The sequence below is a fragment of the Panthera pardus genome, unplaced genomic scaffold (genome assembly GCF_024362965.1).
Source record: "Panthera pardus isolate Hobbes unplaced genomic scaffold, ASM2436296v1 HiC_scaffold_16, whole genome shotgun sequence".
NCBI classification, from domain to species: domain Eukaryota; kingdom Metazoa; phylum Chordata; class Mammalia; order Carnivora; family Felidae; genus Panthera; species Panthera pardus.
Genome location: NW_026526721.1, coordinates 4,380,307 through 4,405,388, shown reverse-complemented (window position 1 = coordinate 4,405,388; position 25,082 = coordinate 4,380,307). Strand labels below are relative to the sequence as shown.

The window sequence follows — 25,082 nt, the reverse complement described above, 5'->3', positions numbered from 1 at the left end:
AAGGGTTCACGTGCTCCCCGATCTCCCCTCCGCCATCCCTGCCCCCACCCATGAGGGACACTGCCAGGATTAGAGCCTCCCTGCGTCTCCAGATTCTGCTGCCCACCCTACAGCACTAGTAGCAAGGTCCATCCGTCTGTGAAGACTATGCTAGAATATCCGTGATGCCCACTCCTGAACCCTTCACGTTCGGTACGTCTGGGGCTCTACTGAGCCCACAGGATAGCACTGAGTCTGGAGCAGAGCAAGGAGAGGGGCCACATAGAGCAGACTGACATAGAAAGCCTGGGTTTTCCAGAACACAGGGTCTGATGTGCTGTCGGTGCTTAATAAATGCTATGAGAGGGAGCGGGGCACGGGACACGCTGGGCATTTGTTCAAATGGCTTTCTGGATTCGTGACTATCTTCTAAGATGCTTCAGAGCACCTGTTGTTTTTTTTTTAAGTTTATTTATTTTGAGTGAGAGAGAGAGAGCGAGGGCACACAAGTGGGCTCATAAGCGGGGGAGGGATAGAGGAGAAGAGAGAGAATCCCAAGCAGGCTGCCCGCTGTCAGCACAACAGCCCCAAACTCCCGAGCTGTGAGCTTGTTCTGGTCTCACGGAGTCGAAGCACGAGTCCCGCACACGACAGAGAGTGAGCAGAGTGGCAGAGTGCAATGAGAGAAAGCACGAAGCTCTCAAGAGGGAGAGGGGTCCCGACTGGGTAGCCGCCGAGCATTTCTGTCCCTGACTTTTTATGGGGACCTGATCGGGAAGTCCGTGAGGCTCCAGGCGGGGCTGGAATACCTTTCTCCTTTTGTCCCTCTCAAACCCCGCTGCCGCTCTAGCCTTCCACCTGCAGCTGCCCACTGCCTCTCCCTCACCTCCCCCTGCCTAATGTTCACCCTTTCCCCACTCAAGGTCACCCCCCGAGCTGAAGTCAAGCGTCAGACGCTTAACCGACAGAGCCCCCCCGGGCGCCCCCAGAGCACCTGCCGTTATACTGTCCTTCTCGAGGAAAGGCGGACCAAACAATCAGGCACCCAGAGAATTCCCCCAAATGTCAGGTTTTGTTTCAGAGGAAAGGAATCCAGGCCGCGAATGGTGCACCAGGTCGCAGGGAATGAGGCACCAGCGCGGCTTCCGTCAGACCTGTTCTGTTTCTCCAGGGAAGAAAGGTCCAAGCGGTTCTGTGGGATTTCGGTTGGTTATAAGATGCATCTCTGTAGTCACAGTGACTGACGAACACCATTTATGGGGGTGGTTCGTTAAACATGGGGCAGCTGGTACATCAGTGAATCTTTAAATGTCACTTTATTCTAGCACTTCTCTTAAAACACTGGGGAAGGGGAAGCGTCGATCAGAAGGGGAAGAGACTGAAATCGGAGTGGGGGCAAGGAAGCCACAGGGGGACAGAGGAAGAGCTGGGAGCAGACCCGGAACCTGGGTTCGAGGCAGGACTGTCCCCCATTGACAGCTCAGCCAGACACAAATTGAGGCGGGTGCATGCTTCTAAAATTTATTTTAATGCTTGTTTATTTTTGAGAGAGAGAGAGAGAGACAGTCAGAGCACGAGTCGTGGAGCGGCACAGAGAGAGGGAGACACAGAATCCGAAGCAGGTTCCAGGCTCCGAGCCGTCAGCACAGAGCCCGACGCGGGGCTGGAACTCACAACTGTGAGATCATGAACTGGGCGGAAGTCAGACGCTTAACTGACTGAGCCACCCAGGTGCCCCTGGAGGGCACATGTTTCAGTGCTGGAAACCCACCCACTGACCCAGTGGCAAGGAGAGACACAAATCAGCACAAATGATTCACTTTTATTAATACTTGTGTTTTCCCTTTAATGATGAGTGTTTGGGGTTCATTTACATCAAGCAAATTAACTTACATCTTTTATAAAGCCTTTAAGACAAAAATATCAATATTTCCCTAGCTCCAGCGTTCTGGCTAGATCTTTGAGGTGCAATCAGCCTCATCCAAAGGTAAAACCACTCACCCGGCGACTCTAGCGTGAAAAATACAACTGAAGATTGTTAACTGCCTTGTCCCAAGTGGACTCTCTAGGTATACGGTTCACTGCTCTTCGCAGATCCTTTATTTCTGAGTCCCCCTACCTGCTAACATTTATTCGTAATTCCAAAACGAGCACTCACGGTGCTACGGCGGACAGGCGTGCGGGGCGGCAAAAAAAGGGGAGGTGCCTCGCCCAGGACACCCAGTGGAGTCCTCCTTCTCGTTTCAGCTCTCGCTGTCAATAAATGTCCTTTTGTGATCTGGTTGGTGCCAGGTTTCCAGCATTTTTGCACTTTTGGCTGGTGATCTCTGGGTTTGACACGGCCCCAGGTGTCGTGGAGAAGCGTGGTCTCCGTGAAGTGCCTCACGGGGAAAACACGCGTGCAGATAAGCAAGTTCGGGAGTGATGGTGCCATCTGCTCGGGCTCAGTGTTGGTGCAGCAGCTATATATCCAATTAGGCGTCTCTGAACAGAAGCACCCACAAAACAAGGTCATGAACCCATTGGTTGACAAAGACCGGAGGCTCGTCGGCACCTGACCTTGTCTGTGTCCCCCAAAAGCAACGATTCCCCATTCACGAATTCAGCGTTCGTGATGGGTTTATGGAACATAATTACCATGAGTGAGAATCCACTGTATTTAAGGGTATTGTCTAGCAAAAATGTGTGCTTTCCCTGTTTTTAGGAGCACTTTTTCCATAATTTTAACACGTCTTAACATAAAATTTTTAAACTTATTTATTTTGAGGGAGAAAGAAAGCACGAGTGGGGGGGGGAGGGGCAGGGAGAGAGAAGAAGAGAGAACCCCAAGCAGGCTCAGCACTGCCAGCACAGAGCTCCATCCGGGGCTCCAACGCGCCAACCTTGAGATCGTGACCTGAACTGAAATCAAGAGTTGGCCGCTTAACCGACTGAGCCACCCAGGCGCCCCACGTGTCTTTCCATAATTTTAACACATAATGAAAACAATCACCCGTCATGGGTGCAGGATTTGGGGGATGCAAAGGATCCGAATGGAGTTCTGTTCTCAGGCAGAGAAAAAAACTCACTCAGTGTTTCTCTCCTGCCCACAGTCCCAGTCCCAACTCCATAGGACTGGCGCCCAAGAGAGCCGAGGAGGCAGCTCTGTCACCCAGAAATAACAGCGACTTTGGGGAGACAGCTTCAGGGTACAAGATGCTGGGCGCGGGTTTGGACAGGCTGGGGCTGAGGATGTGTGGGATACCGGGCAGAGAGATCTGGAAGACAGTCGGGTCTCAGGGTCTGAGTCAGGGGGAAGCGGGAGCCATGGGTGACAGCCATGCGGGAATTACCACGGACGGGGGCGCCTGGGTGGCTCAGTCGGTTAAGCGTCCGACTTCGGCTCGGGTCATGATCTCATGGTTGGTGGGTTCGAGCCCCGCGTCGGGCTCTGTGCTGACCGCTCGGAGCCTGCTTGGGATTCTCTCTCTCACTCTCTCTGCCCCTGCGCTGCTCATTCTTTCTCTCAAATAAATAAACTTGGAAAAAAAAAAAGGAGTTACCATGGGACACCTCCGACGGTTCCACATCCACCAGCCCCCCCCCACCCTGCACCTCACCTCAGCCCCGCCCCCCTCCCCCCTGCCCCCGCCACGCAGCCGCCCCCCCAGCCGCCCCCCCCAGCATCACCGCCCTCCAAGGAGGTGCAGACTGGTTCTGCTCACCATCCCCATTTGCAGAGACTCCATAAATACTTGGAAAACAAATGTATAATTTATTTGTACAGCATTTCACAATTGAATTTTACAGTTTAAAAAAGGTACAAAACAGAGGACAAACAGGCGTCACATAAAAAGAAGCCAGGGACGCAACACGTTCTCGCCACGACAATGCATTTTAAGATCCGGCTCGGGGAGCGGGCACCTCGCGGTGTGGCGGGTCACGCAGAACGGAAGCATCCATCTGGGGAGTGGGGCCGCCACTGCCTCCCGCTTCAAGGTTAAGCCCTAGCCCTTCGGGGCTAAGCCCTAAGCGGTGGGATCGTTCATTTCCTTCTTGGAAACCAGTGCGCTTGAGAGGAGGCAGCCCCCCCCCCCCCAAAGCAGGACTCAGCACACAATTAGGCTCCACGCTTGGCAATTCAACCCCGGCCCTTCCCTCCCAGGGAAGCCTGAGGGGCTGGAAGGGGCTGGAAGGGGCCACAGGGAATGCAGAACACACAGTTCTCCTCTCTGTGGCCAGCACACGCCACACCCCGGCACGGAACACTTTGGAAAGCGCCTCAAGTCCCCCGCGCGGCCCACTTGGCAAGGCCAAGAGTGTCAAAGAGCCAATGTAGCAACTACTTAGAGACATCACAGCCAAGTCTCCGGGAGCACTGAGGTAGTAACACGTAGGAACTTTACATGGAAACAGTGTATCTTTAATCACACATCCCTGATTCCCGCCCCCCCCTCCCAGGGGGTGACCTCAATTTCCATGTAATCAGCAGGCCCCAAGAGGGTCAGCACAGCACCCCACTCCGCCGCACCCCACAATCTGAAGGGAAGAGGGTGGGGGAGTGGGGCTGGGTCTCCCTGGGGGCGCCCAGCCCCGCACACAGTGGCATCTGCGTTTGCAAGGACTTCCCTTTCCCCGAGGGGTCTGTCTACACTCTCACCCTGTTGAGCTGGAGAGAAGGTTCTTGCTGCCTTTACATCTTGACCCATGAAAGGCTGGTCCCTTTATTTTCAGCCACCATCCAGGGCTGCTAAGAAGGCACTAAAAAATGATCAGCGAAAACCCCCGGGGGGCGGGGGGAGACTGTCCCTCCCTAGCATGACCCCAGCAGGCTGACCCTGAAAGTCCCACCCGGCTTTCTTCCCTTTCTGTCTCAAGCCGTCCAGCAGCTGAGAAGTCACCAGCCTCAGGTACATCCAAAAGGTGCATCGGCCCCCCGAGTGGGCTTAGAAGGAAGACCCCACTGGGCAGCCTCTATCCCTCTGCCCTGCGGTGGCCCTGGGCGCCCACACCCCGCTGGGCCTGGTCACGCCTTGCAGACCAGGGGTCCAGGAGCGTGGGCCTGTGGCCTGCACAGAACTATGCAGAGTGCCGAAGACAGACAAATACACTATTTAATAACAACGAAAGGACCTCCGAATCATTTCTAAAAATACAGCACATCACGCACGGGGAATTAAAAATCAGCCCCTTCATTTTCTTGTGGAACGGTGTCAAGGACAAAGGCCACGCGGATTAGCCGTTTGCCTGTTCAAAAAGGAAACGAGAAAAAAAGAAACGGCTTTATTTTCTCAAGACACAAAAAGGCAGCAAATTCGTTTTGTCTCCTAGACTGACTTATAACCGAAGCAGCAAGCTTAGCGGGGCCAAGAGACTTTTTTTTCCTACAGGGCAACGGTCAAGGACTCGGGCTGCCGAAGGAAGGGGCTCCAGGCAGACAGGGCAGGACGGGGCAGGAGCGAGAACGTGCGGAAGTGAGCCGTGTAGCCTCATCTGGGAGGGGCAAGTCGACCGCAGCCCATGAAGGTGTAAATGCTTACTCAGTGCCAGCTTCCCTCTGCCGTCTGTCCCGCCACCCGGCCCTGTCCCTCCGTGCCCTGGCCAGCCTGAGCCCCCGGCAGCCACACCACACCCCGCGGACTTCTGGGCGTTGGGACAAGAGTAGAGAGCAAGGTGGGGAGGGGGACAGGAACTTACCCTCATTTGTCGATAAATCCAGTCCGTAAATACTGTCACATTTCCATACACGCCTGGTCTGTTGGCTTTGGCACAGCCTGATCCCCAGCTCGTGTCCCCAATCAGCCACCAGATGTGACTCTTCATAGTGACCAGGGGGCCTCCACTGTCACCCTGGGGGACACGGCAAGGGCGGAAGTTTAAGCCACAGCCCGCACACACAACTGGCCACGCCCGGGGGGATGGGGATGGGGTCAGGGCGGGGGTCAGAGTGGGGGTCCCCGTGGCAGTTATGACACAGTGTGTGGGTTTTGTGTCCCCCCCCCCACCAAGAGGGACAGTAATATAATCCTCAAAAGAGACTCTTCCAGTGACGACTTTTAGCCTGCATCAGGTAGCAGTTAGTTACTAAGTAAATTGTTGGCCGTATTTTAAAACGGTTGCAAAACTTATTTCTGTTCCGCTCCCAAGCCGACAAAATAAAACCCTTCGGGGCCGGTGGCCGGGCACGCGCGTGCTTTTACACCGTCAGTGTCACGGCGGCTGGCCACGGCCACCCCGGAGCTGACCCCCCGCGTGCCAGGGACATGGACCCCGTGTCCGTGGGGGCTGTGAGGACACCCTCCAGTCACCTGGCAGGAGTCGATGGTCCCCTGCAGGTAGCCCGCGCAGATCATGGCCGGCGTGACCAGGTTGTTGTAGACGTACTTGCTGTTGCAACGCCAGGGCTCGATGAGGGGCACCATGACGGCGTTCAGCTGGTCCGAGGTTTTCCCTGAGACGGAAGACAGCATCGGGCGGCCGTGCAGCCAGCGGCTCCCGTGGAACAGTGGCCTCCCTCCTGGGGATGCGCCAGTGCGCACCCGAGACCGGGGGCCACGGCCCCTCTCTCCTCCTCCTCCTTCTCCTCCTCCAGGGAGGCCGGGTCATCCCGACAGCTGACGGCTCGGACTTGGCACAGCTCTTCCCAATCAGGGAGGCCTTCCTGGCCCTGGAGCTACGGAATGCTCTGTGTTCTAGAATCTTCCTCCCTCTCCGCCCAGCGCCTTGGTTCTGGGACTCCACATCCTCGCCAGACCGCTCCCGGGCCCACAGGGATCAGGCTGTGTTTCTGTAACCCCACGGGGCTCCACCGACGATCCGGTCCCGCTTCCCGGCTCCCCTGCCCATTAAACCTCTCCACAGCAGGGTGGGCCCTTGTGTCCATCTACCTCTTCCCTCCCATCTCGCTCCCTCCGCGTGGGGTTCTTCCAGGCGCCACGGGCCTCACGTGACAAAACAGAGCCTCTCACCGCACCCCTCCACCCCAAGTCCTCACCACCCGTCCTCCCTGGCTCGGAAAGCGGCACCACACCCACCCTGGGGCTCAGATCCCCAAGCAAGAAGCTGACCGCCCTGGATGCCTCCCTCTCCCCCTGCTGATGTTCAGTCCACCTGCAAGGTGGTGGGGTGGGTCTGCCCCAGACATGGTCTCCTGCCTCCAGGCCCACCTCCCACAGCTGAGCCGCCAGCGCGTCCCAGACATGATTCCCCTGCACTTGGGGTCAGCCCCCTCCTGCCTGCATCCTTCCTGTGACTCCCCAGAAGCCTGCCAGCTCATGCCATTCTCCTTAAAAGCTCCCGACGGCTCCCTAGCTCACGCAGAATACAAGCCAGGGTCCTCCCCAAAGCCTGTGAGGCCCCCCCACAGCCTACACCGTCACCCCTGACTCGCCATCTCCCCCACCCCGCCACACTGACCCTTCTGTTCCTTAAACAGTGTCATCATTCAGATCTCAAGTGTCGCCTCTTACAAGAAGCCTTCCCTGATCACCCCTTCAAAGCAGCCAGGCCCCCGCCGTGACAACTTTCTGCCGTTTGAAAGCACCCAGTTCTGCTCTTTGTTTGCTGGCTGACCACATCCCGCCCCCCAGACATCCACGAGGAAATGCGACATTCCTGAGGGCAGATGTTCCTGTCTTATGTTGTGCGGTGATGCCCTCCCAGCCCATAGGAGGTGCTCCACAAACACGTGTCGATTTTCCCACTGTGAGCCCAGGGTAAGGTTCAGCTGCGCTAACTTCCTTTACACCAGGTGCCTGGATGCCCGGCTCGGCCACCGTCGCCCCGATCTGCCCCCACATCACCCAGCTCTTGTACTTTCCGCCTTGTTCTAAAGGGTCTCTTGGGTGTTGCCTTGAACACTTTTCAGAAGGACATAGACAGTGCGTGAGAGGCCTCTTTGTACCACTAAGCGCTTCTCACGCTTCGTAAAAGTGGAACCGCTAAGCTCCCCTTCTCGGGAAAGTATTCTCGGAGAGGAAAGTCAATCGTAGCAAAGCCCGCTGAGCGGGTCTGCACTACGACTGTGCAGCTTCCCCCCCTCTCTGGGGCGTCGGGGCAGACGGACGCAGCTCCAGCGGCCTGCGGCTGGCCATCGCGGGTCATGAAAGCCCACCCTCACCGAGCCCACTGTCCCTGAGCCCCCAGAGGGCACGGCCGGCTTCCGGGGCAAGCCGTTAGCAACAAGGGGACGCGATCGCACAGCCTGTACGTCCCTCGCATTGATGCGGCCTCTACGCTTCGAAAAGCAGTTTCCACACATGTTGCTTCCCTTGCGTCTTAGTAAGGACACAGTGCCAGGTAGGGCAGGCACAGGGTTTTTTTTTCCCCATTTAGCAGATGGGGAAACTGAGGCACGGAGCCTGAGCGACGTGGCCGAAGTGATCTGATCGCGTGGGAGCAGATCCGGGATCAACCCCCCGGCCCCCCTACTTCCAAGCCCGGTGCTGGGCTCCGTGGGACCCGCGTGGCCAAGAGCCTCACCTTTCTCGTGGGTGGCCCCCCACCCGGAAATCCAACACGGCTGTTCCGGCTCGAGCATCAAGCCTGGGTTGGGCAGGCACACCGGTTTCACTTTGTCTGTTCCAAGAAGAGAAAACAGCGTGAGCCAGTCTGGTCTAACTGAAGGCTTTGCAGCGACCGTCTTCAGCCCGGACCCTCCCCATCTGCACGCCGCGGGGCCCGGTGCCACCACCATCACCCCAGGAGAGTCCCAGACCCCGACCTGTCCCCGCACGCCCACGTTCTGTCCCTGCCGGGCCCCTCCTTCTCACAGGCGAGGTGCTCCCTTCTCTGGAAGTTAAGCTGCTTAGAAACAGAACTGTTTGCTAGCTCTGCTTCTAGAAATCCACACTGAACTCTTCAAGAAACAGAACTAAGAAAGAGGCTGCCAGTAGTGAAGCTTTTTTCAAACTTAAACCTTCAAGGAACAAAAATTTGACAATATACACTGTCGGCAGGGGACGAGGGGCAGAGAGGACACGTGAGGCTCGAGAAGCTGGCGGGCACTCCCAGCCTGCTCCTCGGAGGCCATGCTGGACACGGCCCCCATGGACCGGTTCTTCTGGGTCCACATTGTGTCCCAACTTGAATGCAAACACCTTGATGGGGGGGGGGGGTGGTGGCGGATGAGGGTCTGGTCTGTCTCTGCCCGTGTGGGCTGGAACATTCCGGGGGACCCCTTGGATGGACTAGAATGGGGGCCCAAGCTAAGGGAAACCATGGCTTGCTTTTCGTTGTTGTAAACCGTTAAGTTTCTTGTTTTCAGGATTTATGTGAAAAAGTAAAGTCCTGACAAATTTTAGATCAGCGGTTCTCAGCTAGAGGCGATTTCACCCCCAGGGCAGGTCTCTCGACGTCTGGAGACATCCGTGTCACAACTGAAGGGCACCAGTGGCATCTGGTGGATGGAGACCAGGCCAGGACGGCCCCAAAGCGCCGTCCGACCCCGAAGGCCAGCAGCGCTGTGGTTGGAAAGCCCGTCTGGACTTTGTTGATTAAATCACGACTCTGGACGGTAGAGGAAAAGCGTGCCGCTCACTCCCTCCCCCAGCCCGTCACAGGTGCACGCCCCCCGCACGCAGCGCAACCCCCCTCCCTCTGGTTCCATCTTCCCTGGACGCGCGGTCAAAGTCGTCCACACGCCCCCGAGCCCCACGGACGCGGTCACGTACCATCAAAAGTCAGAGGCGTCTGCAACTTCATAAGAGCGATGTCATTGTTCTTGCTCTTGGAATCATAGTTCGGGTGGGAGATCACTTTTCCCACTCGGTACCCGTGTCCGTAGAACATGAAAGATTGCCTCAAAATTCCCACGAAGGCCGTCCAGTGCCGTGGGTTGTTCAGTGGTCTGGAAGGTAAAGCCGAAGACCACTCAGCGCCTCAGAAACGCAAATGGGAAACACTCCTCTGGTGACTTCCAAAGTCACAAGCCGGAGCCAGGCGTCCCGGAGGCGCCATGACCCTCTGGAAGCAACACGGCCAGGCCGGCGAGGTCTCGGGCTCTTGTCCCTTCGAGCTGCGCCGTGGCCCCACCCACCCCTGCACCTCGACAATGAGGTCCATTCCTCCTGTGCCTCTCTCTTTTTTTAGTGTTTTTATTTATTTTGGGGGAGAGAGAGAGAGAGAGAGAGAGAGAGCAGGGGAGGGGCAGGGACAGAGGGAGAGAGGGAATCCCAGGCAGGCTCTGCGCACCAGCACAGAGCCTGACGGGGGGTTCAAACTCACAAACCGTGAGATCGTGACCTGAGCCGAAATCAAGAGGGGGTCGTTTAACTAACTGAGCCACCCAGCCCCTCCACCCCCATACTTCTGTACCAGCCGCAAACCCTCAGAACATCGAAGAACGCTGTTTCTTGGCCTGAATGCCTCCCTGAGGTTCCAAACCTTGTTCTTGCAGGACTGGGTCTTACTTGCCTTCATGTATCAGGGCATCTTCTGGCACCCAACAGGTGCTTAATAAGTGCATACAGATAGCTAGATTGTAGGCCTCACAGCCATTAGGGCATTAGCTTCGTCTAGGTGTTTCCCTTTTAGGAGAACCCCAGATCCCGGGAGCTATCGGAATCCGGTGGAAGCAAGTCAGGGAGGGAACACCAGTGGGTAACAAACGTCGCTCCTTCCCCCCTGCCCCCCCCCACCAACGGCCTTCGGGAGGGGCAGGTACACCTGTCCTGCAGGTGTGCAAAGGGGACACTGCGGTCAGACACCTTTCGTGAACGGTCGGGGGCCACACAGCCAGAGGACGGCATGGCCAGGACGGCAGCCTGCACGAGGTCACGCTAAGTCGGAAAGACGTCTCTGCCGAGTGGTTTCCTCCAAAGGAGGCGTGTGGCCAAAAAAGTCTGTGTTTAAGGAGAAAGGAGGGGGCAGCGTCGTCCACAAAAGCGGACGCTGTAAATTACGGCTGCCCCGTCCTGAGGGCCACGCTGTGGCCAGGGATGCTTGACCGTGGGTCCCAGGGAGCCTTGGGGCAGGGCAGCGGGAAGCCCCCTGGCCTCCGGTGGTGAGGACGGGCTTCCAGGGAGTCCGGCCCTCCCAGAAGGACGGGGCTCCCGAGAGAGGCAGGAGCCACGAAGCCGGGGGCAGGAAGGGGTCCCGCTCCCCGCGCTCCAGCCCACCAGGCCCCCGGTCACGCCGCGAAGGGGGCGCCGGGCCCCACGCACGGGCCAGGACACCGGAGCTTGAAGAGATCGGAGACTCCGCCCCAGGTCACGCGGCCCCAGAGCCACCTCCAAACCCTCGCCCCCCCCCCCCCCCCGACCTCCCCCCGCCCCCGGGGACTCACTCCTCCACACAGTGGGCGGCCGTCACGATCCACTCGGGGCTGATGATGGAGCCTCCGCAGACGTGGACGCCCTGGACGTGCAGACTGGCCTGCCACGGCCAGTCCCCCGGGGAGGCGCTGGTCCCGCCCACGATGCGGCTCTGGCGGCCCATCTTCGCGGTGACCCCGCACTCTGAAGGCGACCAGCGCGGAGCAGGTGAGCGCGGGCGGGGCCGCCCCGCCGCCCCCGCAGGGTGGGCCCGGCCCCTCCACCCGAAGTCCGGCCAGGCTGGGGGACCACCCCACGCGTTTGGGGTCTGAACTACAGAGAATGCGTCCTGGTCTGTTTCCGGTTGAGGGGAGGAGGGGACGCTCCCCCAACCCCCCCCCCCTCCAGGAAGCAGCACTTCCGCTGGCACTTGACGCCCCCTCTCGCTCAGCGCAGACACCACCCATGTCCCCTGCGCACCCAGGCGGCCATCCTGGGGAGCAAAGGCCCTGGGGCCCTCCTGAAGTCGTGGACAGACTGAACACTCAGGGGCCCCAAGACTCCTGAACGTTGCAAAAGAGGGTGGGAAGGAGGGAGGAGGGAGAAGGAGGAGGGAGAGGGAGGAGGAAGGCGAGAGAGGGAGGAGGGGAAGGGAGGAGGGAGAGAAAGGATGGAAGAGGCAGGAAGGAAGAGGGGAGGAGGAGGGATAGGAAGGAGGGAGGAGGGAAAAGGAGGAGGGAAAGGGAGGAGGAAGGCAAGGGAAGGAGGAGGGGAGGAGGAGGATAAGAAGGAGGGAAGAGGGAGGAGGGAGAAGGAGGAGGGAAAGGGAGGAGGAAGGTGTGGGAGGGAGGAGGGGAAGGGAGGAGGGAGAGAAAGGGTGGAAGAGGCAGGAGGGGAGGAGGAGGGGAAGGGAGGAAGGAGAAGGAGGAGGGAAGAGGGAGAAGGAGGGAAGAGAGAGGAGGGAGGAGGAGGGAGGGGAAGAGGGAGGAGGAGGAAGGAGGGAAGAAGGAAGGAAGAAGGAGGAGGGAGGAGGGGGAGAATGAAGGAGGAGGAGGGAGGAAAGAGAAAGAAGGCAGGAGGAGGGGAAGAGAAGAGGGAGGAGGGAGGAAGGAGAAGGAGGATGGAGAGCGAGTGTGAGTCCTCAATGCCTGGCCTGGCCTGCTGCTACTTGTGACAAGTTCTTTGCCAGAAAGGGAGAGGACGCTTCCTCTCTGGAAACTCTGAGCGCTGGCGGGGAAGGAGCCACAGGACAGAGGCTCCTGGTCGTGCGGGCGGGTGATGCAGGGGCCTCAGAGGCACAGGCAGAAGTTCACAGTGGACCCGAACCCAGGGAGAAAGGGAGGTTGGAGGGGATGCTAACGTCCCAGGGGCTTCCCTGGGTAAATCTCCGAGCCCCTCCAGTGTCTGCCCTGTCCCCGTCACCGCCAGGGCAAAAGAGGCGGGGCTCCACGAGTGTCCATCAAATGGGGGCTGCCTGGAGGTTTTGCTCGAGGGGGTGGGCCTCCTGCCCCAAGAGGAGGACCGTGAGGGCCGGAGGGCAGGGCGAGCACCATGCCCTCCTGGTGCCTGAAAGAGCCTGAGCTGAGCCTGGCTGGGGAGTTACGGCCAGGATCCCGGGTCATGCGGTCCACCCGGGGGCATCGGCTAGTTTGACCTGTTCACCCTGCAAAGCTGAGCTGCAGGACCGGTGTTTCATTCGAAAACAGGACCAAAGAGGAGGGCACGGGGAGGGTGCCTTCCACACAGATAGAGGCTGGGAAGCCAGAAGCAAGCCAAACACCAGACGGGGAGACCCACGGCCTCCGGCGCCCTGTCACTTTCCTGAGATTGCCTGTCCCCGCAGGACGGCTGCGTCCCTGGCCCCGAGGCCGGAGGCATCTCCAGGACACCGCAGTTCCAGAAAGGTGTTCCTTGAGTGGAGCTGGGGTACGGACCGGGCGCAAGGCTCAGACACATCCCACCCCATCACCCCGCCTCCCCAGACGCAGGGGATGCATTTCTGAAGGTACAGGGTGCTCCCTTTGGAGAAAAAAAGGAGGGGGGGGGTGGAAACCAGGAATCGCTTACCTATACAGCGTAAAGAAACCACCGTTTTTGACGAACAGACATCACTACAAAAGAACAGGGGGTGTTCTGGTCACTAGAATACACGAGATGCTTGACCCTCAAAATACTTAGAAATAAACCTTTCCTTCCCATGGTCGCACCCCCCTGCCTCCCCAGACACAGAAGGGCCCGCGATTGAAGAGTCAAAAAAGGGGAGCACATCCACGTGGGGGACACTGGCATCGAGCAGACGCTGAGTCCCAGCCCGGGTTTCAAGTCACAGCTGTGTGACCCCGGGCTCGTTACTTAACCTCTCTGTGCGTCGTTTCTCCCATCTGTAGAGTGGGATAACAGTGCCTGGCCATAGACGGGTTGTCAGGGTAAGCACCCAATAACATGAGCTATTATTTTTATTTCCAGAACTGAAAATCACCCTCTAATTTTGTAAGGAAGTCATCTGTAACCTTCCGGGTCCCTGTAACTGCTTTACACGTATTGCACGGAAAAACGAGACGACCCCTCGTTGGCTCAGGAGCCAAAGAAAAGCTAAGTCACTCATTTGGGAGGTAAGTGAAGTTACATCTGAAAAATAAGTAACTAGCTCATTCCGTCTCAGAGTGACTCTTCCCCTGACAGATGGTGGAGGAGAGAGGTAGCTGGTCGTGGGTTGCACCCAACGTAACCACATTCAGGGGGTCCCCCCGGGGCCTGACCGGAAGCCTAGTCTAGACCACAGACCAACAGCCCCCTCTGCTGGCCGCCAATCTCCGTGTAGCCTGGCTTCATGCCAGCCCCCTTCTAGAAGGAAAAAAGGCATTAAGATCCCAATCGCAAAATCGCCTCGCTTCCCAACAGCATCCAATCCAGAGCAGAGCCCTGCTTCCTTGAACCTCCCCCAAACGACTCGACACAAGCCCGAGTTCCACACATAAAGTCAGCTTCTGACACCCTCACATCGAGATGCCCCCCGGTTCCACGGACACTGTGTGTCCCAGGCGTCGTCGGCTGTGCGGCATTGCCAACGCCAAGAGAAGACACGTTCCCATGAAAAGAAAATGTTTTCTGAGGGTCACGAGGCTGACTCTCCTCCATGTGGAGGGGCCGCCGTCCGGCCACCAGCGTGTGGTCACATGGAGTCTGCGACTCGGGGATCAAAGCGAAGAGAAGGGAGCCTTCCGCCCCCCCACCCCCACCCGGCAGCCACCTTGTGAGTCCCGGAGGTGGTGGCCCTCCCTCCCCGCGCAGCCCTGATCCCGCACGGGAGTGTCGCCGGGAAGGACAGAAACACTCAGCGTCGACAAAGAGCCCAGGCAGCTGTGTTTAGCTTCCTGGGCAGGCAGACCGCGGCCCTGCGGTTTTGATGTGCACCTGGTGAGCACAGCCCTCCTCCTGGGCTCACTCTGTCACGTTCCTGGGGACAGCCAGGCTGGGCAGCTTGGGCGGAAATCGGCCCCCCAGCCACCACGGACAGCGGCCACCAGGAACGCAAAGCCGCCGCCGGCCGCCTGCTCAAAGGAAAGGAGGGGTGCCACATCACTTCACCCATCCCAAGGGCAGCCCCTGGCACCTGGCCCACGGGGAGGTGACGGCTTGGCCAGTCACCTGGGGATGAGCGATAGGGACCTGGGAGCTGACCAGGGCTCGCACACAAAGACACCGTGCGACTTTCAAATGAAAGAGCAGGCAGGTAGCAACGACGGTCTGGGGAGACGGTGAACATTTTAAACACACGCGAGACGAAACGAGCAGCTCAAGCACCCCCTGTCCCCCATCTTCCCAACCAGCTAGGCCACCAATCCTGCAATCTGCTGTTCAGGTTCTCTTCTACCCACTGGACACACTGAGACCCGCCCCGGGCCACAAGTTGGCTTCGAGCTAAAGGACACGTGGGCTGAACCGAACTAGCTGCTCCTTCCCGGGTCCCCCGGGATGCCGCGCACGCCCGGCCGGGTGCCATCTGACAGGGTGGCTTGGGGGCCGGGGGACCAGCCATCCCTGCTGCTGGGGACCGAGGGGGCCCCTGGGGAAGCAGGACTTCCGGGCTGAAACGGGCACCATCCCGGGCGAAGCGGGATGGGTTGGTCACCCCCCTTGGGACGCTGACTTTCTCGGGGGTTCGTGGAGACATACTTTGACCCGCAGTCCGTCCGTCTCTAATGTGTGGGGAGTATTTTAATGCGATCAGGAGGACTCTCCGTTTTCATTTTACCATGTTTTCTAGGGCCACCAGGGCCGAGGGCAGAGGGCACGAAGACAATGGCAAATAACCCTCAGCTGCTCCCCGAGAATGAACCACCCCCACTCCGAGTCCGATCTCCTCCCGGAGAGAAACTCTCAGCGATACTGGAATCTCAGTCCGAGAACGCCACCTCGGGACCGTGACTCCCCATGGTGTCTCCTGCTCGCTCTCGTTACAAAACTTCTTAAAGGAAAAATAAAGAAATCACCAAATACCTGTGGTACAGTTTCTTATAGAGATCCATATGGTTAGCACTTGCGTTCACCCTCATAAAGCTGGTGGCCCCACTGTCATCCGCTACTCCGTGGCTAGAATAGAAACTATTCCTAAAGGAGACGGAAAACCTTAATTAAAATAATGGCTTCATGATAAGCGACGGCAAATCCTTGGGCCGTATCGCCATACTTCTCTCGTACGGTGTTCGGATTAGGGGGGACACCTTAGCATGTGGGAAACAAAACCACAAGGTCTGATCAAGTGACGCTGTCTAATAATCCTCTTTGGACCCAATAACCCGGAAGCGTCAGGTGAAAGCCCTCCGTGGGCCTTTTTCTAATCTAGTTTGGGCGAAGATAGAGAAATAAGGACAGAGGGGATGTGAGTACATGTAACCTAAGAGAATTTACAGATGTTAAAACACTCCCCTGCTATAAAATCCCGTCGGGTCCTGAACACGATGGGGGCGTTACTGTGTCCATTGGGGATGGCATTTGGAGAGATTTCGCTGGCTAAGATGCCAAGTTTCTTTCTTTTTTTTTTTAAACATAATTTATTGTCGGATTGGCTTCCATACGACACCCAGCGCTCATCCCGACAAGTGCCCTCCTCAATGCCCATCACCCATTTCCCCCTCTGCCCCACCCCCAAAGATGTCACGCTTCTTATCAAGCAGTGATTAATCTTGACTACTGGCATATGGAGAACCCCCCAGTGCCGCGCAGAAGTCACACAGAGACACCCCGAGGAAGACATAGTGACAATACAATCACACAGCCTTTCCCCGTGCGGCCAGACGGCTGCCATGCATGCCAAGGGATACCCTGGGGATCCCCTGGCTGGGAGCCCCAGGGAGGGTCCCTCCTGCCTCTCCCCCCATCCCTGTGGCCACAGGCAGGACTGAATTCTCTTCCAAGGCAATCTGATGCCACCTGTCCCCCATTCAAAGGCTCAGTGCGTCCCCCAAGCATGTATGCAGTGAACGTCTGCACATCTGTGCCCTCTGACCTCCCCCAGCCCCCTGCCACCCCCATCCCCCCCCAGCCAGGGAGGCCTGAGGAGGTGAGGCCTCAGTGCTCCTTAAGAGCTCCTTGAGAAAAGGAGTCCCCGGCCGGCACCCTGGACCTCGGCGACCTTGACCGTGGGTGGGAGCGGACGGGGAACCAGGAGTGGATGGAGGTCCAGGAGGCGGCAGGCCTGGGGGGTAGTGAGTCTTGCTCACCAGGTGCAGGGGACGGGGGCAGGGGGATGCGGTGGGCACCTGCTGGCTTCCCTGACCAGCTCTGGGAAGGAGCCAGAGGTCCCTCCGGGGAGGGCAGAGAGAATCTTCCCTCCGCTTCTGCGGTGGGGCCGCACTCACCGGTAGCCCATGTCCTGGCACGCGGCCCTTCCGTAGCCCTCGCTCCAGTCATCCTGACACACGGGGTGCCACGACTTCCTCTGGGACGAATACACCTGGAGGATGAAGTTCGGTCCGTAGAGGCGCACTGCAGCGAAGGAGACGCTCCGTGAGATTCTGGGGGCCGTCCCGACACCACCCGAGCCCCTCCCCACCGCCCCCACACAAAGGCTCAGAGGCGGCGACACGAAGGGTCCTGTCCCCACGGCACTGACCACGCACCCCTTCCCGGCTCTAAAGTGCTCTTACCCCCAAAGCACTGGCAGCGGGTGTTCAGACAAGAGCCGGAAGGCAGGAGAACGTAAGCGACCGTGGACGGATGAATGGACACAAGGTGGCCCATCTACGCCACGGAGTGTCATCGGCCCTGAAAGGAGGCCCACGCAGGCCCATGCGCTGTATGAAAGGCCCAGAGTGGGGAATCCAGAGCAACACTCAGTGGATTAGTGGTTGCGGGGGGCCCTGGGGTGGGGGGAGGGGGTGATCGTAGAAAAGCCACCGAACTGTATGTTCTCAGGGATGAATTCTATGGTATGTGAGCCATATCTGGATAAAGCTAGTATTTAAAAATAAATGAAAAAGATAAAGGGTTTTTTTTTTTTAAAAAAAGTTCTTTTTTTCAGTTTTATTTATTTATTTTGAGAGAGAGAGAGAGGCAGAGAGAGTGGGTGGGGGAGGGGCAGAGAGAGGGAGAGAGAGAATCCCAAGCAGGCTCCGAGCATCAGCGCAGAGCCCAATTCGGGGCGCGAACTCACGAACTGTGAGATCCGTGACCTGAGCTGAAACCAAGAGTCGGACGCTTAACTGACTGAGCCCCCCAGGCGCCCCCAGAAATGATCTTTAAACAATCATTTTGAACAACAGATCGACCGTTCTTGCCCAACACCCCGGAACCTGGCAGAGCACCAGAGACATGCCACACCCCCCTGGTGCAAGGTTCTGCCTCTAAATTCAGTCACACTTCGCCCAAATGACCTCAGTGCTTATGTTTAAGGAAATGAAACACCTTAGACATCGTCTAAACCTCTCTCTATGCCAGTGACTTCTCCCTCCCTAGGGGTAACCACAATCCAGAATTCTGAGAACGTTCCATGTATGAAAGGCTGGATCAGGAGGGGCACAGCCACAGAGCGGGTCCCTCCCATATGGCTTGAGGATTAACTGGTGTCACATATTCATACAAATGACCTTGAAGCATTTCAAGGCATGCCGTGAAGGAGGGCAGGCTGCTAAACGCTGTGTGACGTACGACGTTCACTGATGCGCAAAAGCACGTGAGCCCGTGCTCTGAGCTCAGGGGGGAATACATGTGACTTAAAATATAAAATGAGGACCTGATTATCGCAGACCTCATTCTTGCCCCGCTTCTGTGGCCCCAACTCAGTGGACGTTCTGGCTCATTCCCTGTGACGTGACCAGCCGTGGTCTGATAATTTCCTAATGCTTCCTGGATGGGTGATCCCCACGCGCCATGTGGGAGCTAGCCACGAGCTCCCGGAGGTGGCTAAACAAACCGTGGTCCATCCAGGCAATGGAACATCACTCAGTGCTAAAAAGAAACGAGCTATCAAGCCAGGAAAAGCCGGGGAGGAAACTGAAATGCGTATCACCAGGTGACAGAAGCCGTTCTGAAGAGGCTACAAGCTGTATGATTCCAACCATAGGACATTCTGGAAAAGGCACAACTATGGAGTGGTTGCAGGGGGTGGGGGAGGGAGGGATGAACGGGCAGAGCACAGAGGATTTTCAAAGCAGTGAGGATACTCTGTGATACTGTACTGGTGGGTACACGTCATTGCACATTTGTTCTAACCCGCTGTCCAAAGGCAAACACATTACACGTTTGTCCACAATGCCAAGTATGAACTAAGGACTTGTGTTAATAATGACATACTAATAACTGGCTCATCAATTGAAATGAAAGTCCCATACCGATGTAAGGTGTTAAAAATAAGGGCACACTGTGTGCAGGGCAGGGGGCCCTGGGGCGCCTGGGGGGCTCCGTCGGTTAAGCGTCTGACTTCGGCTCAGGTCATGATCTCACGGCTCGTGGGTTCGAGCCCCAGGTCCGGCTCTGTGTTGACAGCTCAGAGCCTGGAACCTGCTTCGGATTCTGTGTCTCGCTCTCTCTCTGCCCCTCCCCTGCTCTCTCTCTCTCTCTCTCTCTCAAAAATAAACATGAAACAAAATTAAAAATAATTCCAAAATTAAAAATAAAACTGACACCGTGGCATAGCAGAAAGTGAAGGAGACGTTTCCTTTTTGGTTTGTGGTAATTTTAGGGATTTTTTTTTTTCCTTCCATCTCGTGTCTCTGCAGACAAATGCTCACTAGGACAGGCGATGGGGATTAAGGAGGGTACTTGTCATGATGAGCACGGGGCGATGTATGCACCTATCGAATCACTGTCCTGTACACCTGAAACGAATATTACACTGTATGTGCACCAACTGCAGTTTAAATAAACACTTAGACAAATGTTAACTAGGAGAGCATAACAGCTGATGCCCCAGAGAGCTGGAAACGGTCCCAAGCTCAAGTTCTTTTCTTTCTTTTTTTAAGTATCAGGAACTTCTCGGCTTTACTGAGGTCTAAAGGACAGATAACAATTGCACATACTTAAGGGGTACGACCTGGTGTTTTGAGACGTGTGTACCCTGGGAACCGGGTGCCACCATCAAACGCACCCACCACCTCGCACAGATCCAGCTTTCTTTTCCTTCCTTTCTCCTGCGGTGAGAACACCTAAGGTCTCCCCTCTCAGCCGATCTCAAGTGCACAGAACAGTACGGTAACTGGGTCACCTCGAGTGGTTCTCCAGTTTCCCTGGCGACATTTAATGGCCACAGAAACCAGGGCGACGGATGTAGAAAGCGGACTAGCATTAACAATACGCATACGTTCGATATATATATTCAAGAACACACGCACCCCTGGAAAAAGAACGCTCTCTGCCTACACTTGAACATTTTCAACGGGACGGGCGGTATTCTTTAGTGTCAGAAGATGTGCATTTTGGTGAAAATAATGTCCGCCCCACAAGGTAGACAAACTGCAAGCACATCAAATGTGTGTTCTGATCCGACGCAGAAGACACGCACGATGTCACGGTCACCTGTTTTGCTTTATATAAATGATCAATGTGGAAATTAAATAATCCCAAGTTAAGGTGGGTCTACCCAATTACAAAATCTGACCCAGCGATCTTGCTTCCGGAGGTATTTCCTACCAATATTCTCCTGTGCCTGGAACATGCATGTTGGGTCCCCCAGAAGAGAGGCCTCCCAAGGCATGTCTACACCCAGGAGCACGGAGTGTGTGGCTGCGGGAAAGCGAGGGCTCACGTCCCAATCAGAAATGGTCCCAGGATGTGCCATCAAGACCCGTGCAGTCAGCGGGGCAGTGACCACTGGGAGGTGAGGACAATACAAAATATACACACACGTATTTGCTTTTTCACCTAAAAACTCTCCGGAAGAGAAGCGAGAGGCGCATATCTGTTGCCCTTGAGAGAGAAACGTGATTGGCTGGTGGATGGGCACATGACCGTGTGTGTGTGTGTGTGTGTGTGTGTGTGTGTGCGCGCGCATGCGCGCGTGTGCGTGCAGGGTGGGGGAGGTTGAGTTTTCCCGCACATCCTCGGGTGCTTCCTGATTTTGATCTGCCCGGGTACGTTAGCTCAACGTGTTGAAGGAAACAGACACAACGTAAACATTAAGAAGACAGGGAGGAAGACGAACTTGAACAATTCGTCTTGCTAGAGTTCAGGGTTGCCCATGTGCGCCCGTCCACGCGTATGAAAACACCAAAAGCGATCACACCGGATCGCTTCACCACGCTCTGAATCGCAACGCCCCCTACTTAGGAAAATGACGACAAATATGTCACCAACACACAGGCAAGGCGGTGTGTTGAAAATTTAACGAGCTGGGGGGCAGTGGGGGGGGGTCACTGCCAAGTGCAAACGCTCTCTGGGATACCGGCAAGGCTGTGCTGTGGGGGCTCACGGACCGAGGTGTCGGCCATGGACACAGGCCGCCCCACGGGGCACACAGAGCCGGCGCCCAGGGCCCAGCCTTCCCCACTGGGGGGTCCCACCAGCCGGGGCCAGCGGAGTGTCCCACACAGGTGCCACGACCTGGCTCAGAGGACATGCAGGAAAGCTGTCTTCACCCTGGAAGGCCCAGGAGAAGAAAGGGGACCCACATCCTCCGCCCCTGTGTTTAAATGTTTTTATGTTTATTTTTTTGAGAGAGGGAGACACAGAAGCCGAAGCAGGCTCCAGGCTCTGAGCTGTCAACACAGAGCCGGACCTGGGGCTCGAACTCATGAACCGTGAGATCATGACCTGAGCCGAAGCCGGACGCTCAACCGACTGAGGCCCCCAAGCGCCCCTAGTCTGCCTCATGTTTAAATGGAACCCTCGGGAGTTAAGAGAAACAGGACGGGAGAGGAGTAAAGCCGCTCGTGAGATTTCTGGCGATGCCCCTGACGCTACAATGCCGAAACTTCTGTTTGCTTAAAAACAAGTGGTTGTCATATAAACGTGTCAGAGCGTGCGGCAGGATCCAGGGCGCGGGGACATAGCATCACAGCGCCACGGCCGTGGTCCCCGGGTGCCTGGGTCACACTGCCTACCATGTTCCGCGGGAGGACAGCAACGTAAAAGCTTTTCAAGACAAATAAGCCAGCTCCAGCCAGGGGTGGAGCTCAGTTACCTGCACCTTAGACGATGCTTCGTTCCTCCATCTCCCCCCACCCAGGCCACACGGGCACAGCCGGGAAACAACCAGCCGGCGTGCTGTCCCCTCGGCCGGTGCCGGACTGAGGTCAGACTCACTCTGCGGGTGGCTGTCGGTGGATGCAGCACCGCTCCCGCTCAGGCCCCATCTCCGATTACAGCCACGCCACCACCCTTGAAATCACTTGCAACAATCGACAGAAAATACCAAAAGCAAAGCCAGGTGCCCGCTCTGTGATGATAGACACACGATTCTAAAGGCGAACCGGCTTTGAAAGTACATACTGCGCCCCCCGATCTCCACGTTAAATACTTCGCTCCTGCAGTGGCTGTGAGGTGACGCCCCGGGCCAGCTGGGGGCGCCCTGTCACAGTGACCCAGCCCTGCAGTCCCCCTCTGTCCCCGCTGTGTGCTTCTGGGCCAGGAGCACACCCTCTCTGAGCCTGGGTCCTCATCTGCGGTCAGACCAAAGCTACAGCCTCCAGGTAGCGGTTCAGTGACCTCCCGGGTGGCCGTGCCGGACACAGGCCTGGCCATCTTGCCTAGGATGGGGCCGCGGTCTCTGCGGTGGACACCAGGAGCCGGGGCACCCCGGGCAGAGCGGTCGCGTCCCCAGGCGCACGCAGTGCTGCGACTTACCGCATCGGTTCTCGTCCTCCCCGCTGGGGCAGTGCAGGACCCCGTCACACCAGTGAGAGGGGCTGATGCAGGTTCCCGAGGACCCGCACTCGATCCCGGACACCAAGCACTTGTTCTCCACTTGCAGAGAGACGGGAGGGAGACCCAGTCAGCTGGGGACACCAGGAAAACCTCACGCACCCACTGCGAATGCCAACGTCCGCTCTCCGAGCCCCAAGCGGCAGGAGAGAAGAGCACGTCCCCCCTTTGTCTTTATAAGGAGCGGATGCGTCCTTGACCCCATCATCTACCAAAGGAAACAGGGCTGGCCGTCAGAGGCAGGGGGGGCCCTGAAGCATCACTTCCAGGGGGGCGGGGAGGGGCTCCCAGCCTTGGGCTTGGACAGCACCCTCCTCCTTCCTCAGGTGACCTCTGGATCCGTAAATGCCCTGAGTCCCCTGCCCCGGGTGGACGGAAAGGCCGGGCTGTGGTTAAAGAGCTGCTGCAGGCAAGACCCGCCCCAGCGCGTAGCAGGTGATGCTGCACAGAGATCCAGGGGACAGGTGGCCCCGGGGCGGCAGCTAGCGCCCCAGAGCACCGCGTAAACCCACCGTGGTCAGTACTCCACCAACAGCATGGGATTCCCGCGACCCATGGGGTAGGAGGAAGCGGGAAAGTGACTCCTAACAACGGGGACCGTGAGATTGGAGGAGGAGGACGGGGATTCTGCGTCCCCGTCACCAAACAGAAGCAACGAGCCCCACCCCCGGAGAGCGGGACACCCCACGAGGATGCCCCCCTGCACTTACTGAACTTCCAGAGCAGGACGGCGGCCAGCACGGCTCCCGCCAGGACGGCCCCCAAGGTGAAGGTGATACACAGCACTTTCTTCGCCTCTGGGGAAAGGGGGGTGGGCACACCATGTGGTTACAGAATTTCTTAGAAGGTACACTCTCACATCTCACCACTGCTTGTATAGTAAAGCATATCATGAGATAATAACTTTAAGTTTATTTATGTATTTGGAGAGAGAAAGCCAAGTGGGGGAGGGGCGGAGAGAGAGGGAGAGAGAGGGTCCCAAGCAGGCTCCACACGGTCAGCACAGAGTCCGCTGTGGGACTCGAACCCCCAAACTAGAAGATGGTGACCTGAGCCACAGTCAGAGGCCCAACCGACTGAGCCACGCAGGTGCCCCATGATAACTTTTTATCCACTTAAAAATGAGGCTTTTAATTTTAAGAACGCATCCTGGGAGGTCTCAACCTCTTCCGCGCACTCAATTTTATGCGATTTAGGGCACAAAAGCAAAACAGGAAGCCATGATATGAAGTAACATACACTTATGTTAAGCTCTTTTAAAAAAAAGTATCTTCTTAAAATAGTCCCATAAGTGATTAATGTAAAAAATTGCCCCAAAGAGGGAAAATGCCTTGTTTTAGTAATTACAAGCATAGGAGCACCTGGGTGGCTGAGTCGGTTAACTAACTTCGACTCAGGTCATGATCTCGCGGTTTGTGAGTTCGAGCCCCGCGTCAGGCTCTGTGCTGACAACTCAGAGCCTGAAGTCTGCTTCGGATTCTCTGTCTCCCTCTCTCTGTGCCCCTCCCCTGCTTGCACACTTTCTTTCTCTCTCAAAAAATAAATATTTTTTAAAAATTTAAAAAAATACAAGCGTAAGATAGCAGTAATAATGTCCCCAAACTATCACCTCCCTGGCGCTGGTGTTCAAGGTAGAATAAATTGTCTTACTCAAGGCAGGTCAGCGAATGGATGCCACAGACCCACAGCGTCCCGTTCGACAGCCACCAGCCACACGTGGCTGTTTGCACTTCAGTTATGTATCATTAGGGGTATTAAACAGTTCCGTAAATTCAGATGCTCAACAGACACGGGGCCGGGGGCTGCTGTACGGAAAGGGCAGGTGTGGAACATTCCCATCACTGCGGAACGTTCCATGGGGCAGTGCTGACATCAGCCTTTTGGTTGGAGGAGGAGCACTGAGCTCACACCTCAGCTACGAATAAAGTCATTTGCAGAGGGTCATCAGCGTTCTCTAGTCAAAACAAAACGAGGGGCCCGTTGTTGGTCAGAGTGTAAGCCAAGGTTCAGAGGGCAGGGCCAGACACGGCACACCCAGTAATTAGTGGCTCCGGCACACCCAGTAATTAGTGGCTCCGGGGTGGGGGGTGAGGAGCAGAGGGTAGAGAGGCAGAGGGCAGGGAGGCGGAGAGGGCATTCAACAGACCCTCCGACCCCCTCTGTTTATGGGACACCTGGGTGTCCCGGAGGGTGGGGGAGGCCCGGGGAACCCCACCTGTACACGTCTGTGCTTCTGGAAGTCACCCGGGGCTAGAGTTCAGCTTCTGGAGTCAGGTGGACTAGGGCTGACCCATCTGTTTGGGCTCAAAGCCACGCCTCTCATCTTGTTATCATGTTCTTAGGAATCACCAGGGAGCCTGCTAACCAGCGTTCCTGGCCTCCGATCACCAGGAATTCGGATTCCACTGGGGGCTGGGAGGCATGAATTTGCAATTCTAACAGGCTCACAAGGGAGGCGGAGGCCACTGGTCTGAGGAGAGCCCTGAAGTTACCAGAACTGGGCAGGGCGGAGAG

The 25,082-nt window shown here is 56.9% G+C and overlaps 1 protein-coding gene and 1 long non-coding RNA gene across 3 annotated transcripts in view; one reads left to right on the top strand and one right to left on the bottom strand.

Annotated features, from left to right (window-relative positions):
- Positions 1-3,712: 3,712 nt before the first annotated feature.
- Positions 3,713-25,082, bottom strand: part of TMPRSS2 (transmembrane serine protease 2) — a 35,767-nt gene continuing 14,397 nt past the window's right edge. For both annotated transcript variants that reach the window (XM_019420396.2, XM_019420397.2), the window contains exons 4-14: positions 23,279-23,365; positions 22,491-22,610; positions 17,072-17,198; positions 15,711-15,821; positions 13,278-13,321; positions 11,243-11,414; positions 9,630-9,805; positions 8,440-8,535; positions 6,267-6,409; positions 5,656-5,808; positions 3,713-5,205 (exon numbers count right to left, since the gene is read on the bottom strand). In XM_019420396.2, the coding sequence (XP_019275941.1) occupies positions 5,194-5,205; positions 5,656-5,808; positions 6,267-6,409; positions 8,440-8,535; positions 9,630-9,805; positions 11,243-11,414; positions 13,278-13,321; positions 15,711-15,821; positions 17,072-17,198; positions 22,491-22,610; positions 23,279-23,365 (1,241 nt within the window). In that variant the 3' untranslated portion in view covers positions 3,713-5,193. The remainder of the gene's footprint in view (positions 5,206-5,655; positions 5,809-6,266; positions 6,410-8,439; positions 8,536-9,629; positions 9,806-11,242; positions 11,415-13,277; positions 13,322-15,710; positions 15,822-17,071; positions 17,199-22,490; positions 22,611-23,278; positions 23,366-25,082) is intronic.
- Positions 13,057-15,702, top strand: LOC109249810 (uncharacterized). Its single transcript, XR_002072771.2, has 3 exons — positions 13,057-13,215; positions 13,677-13,822; positions 15,478-15,702. It is a non-coding gene; the product is annotated as an uncharacterized LOC109249810 (long non-coding RNA).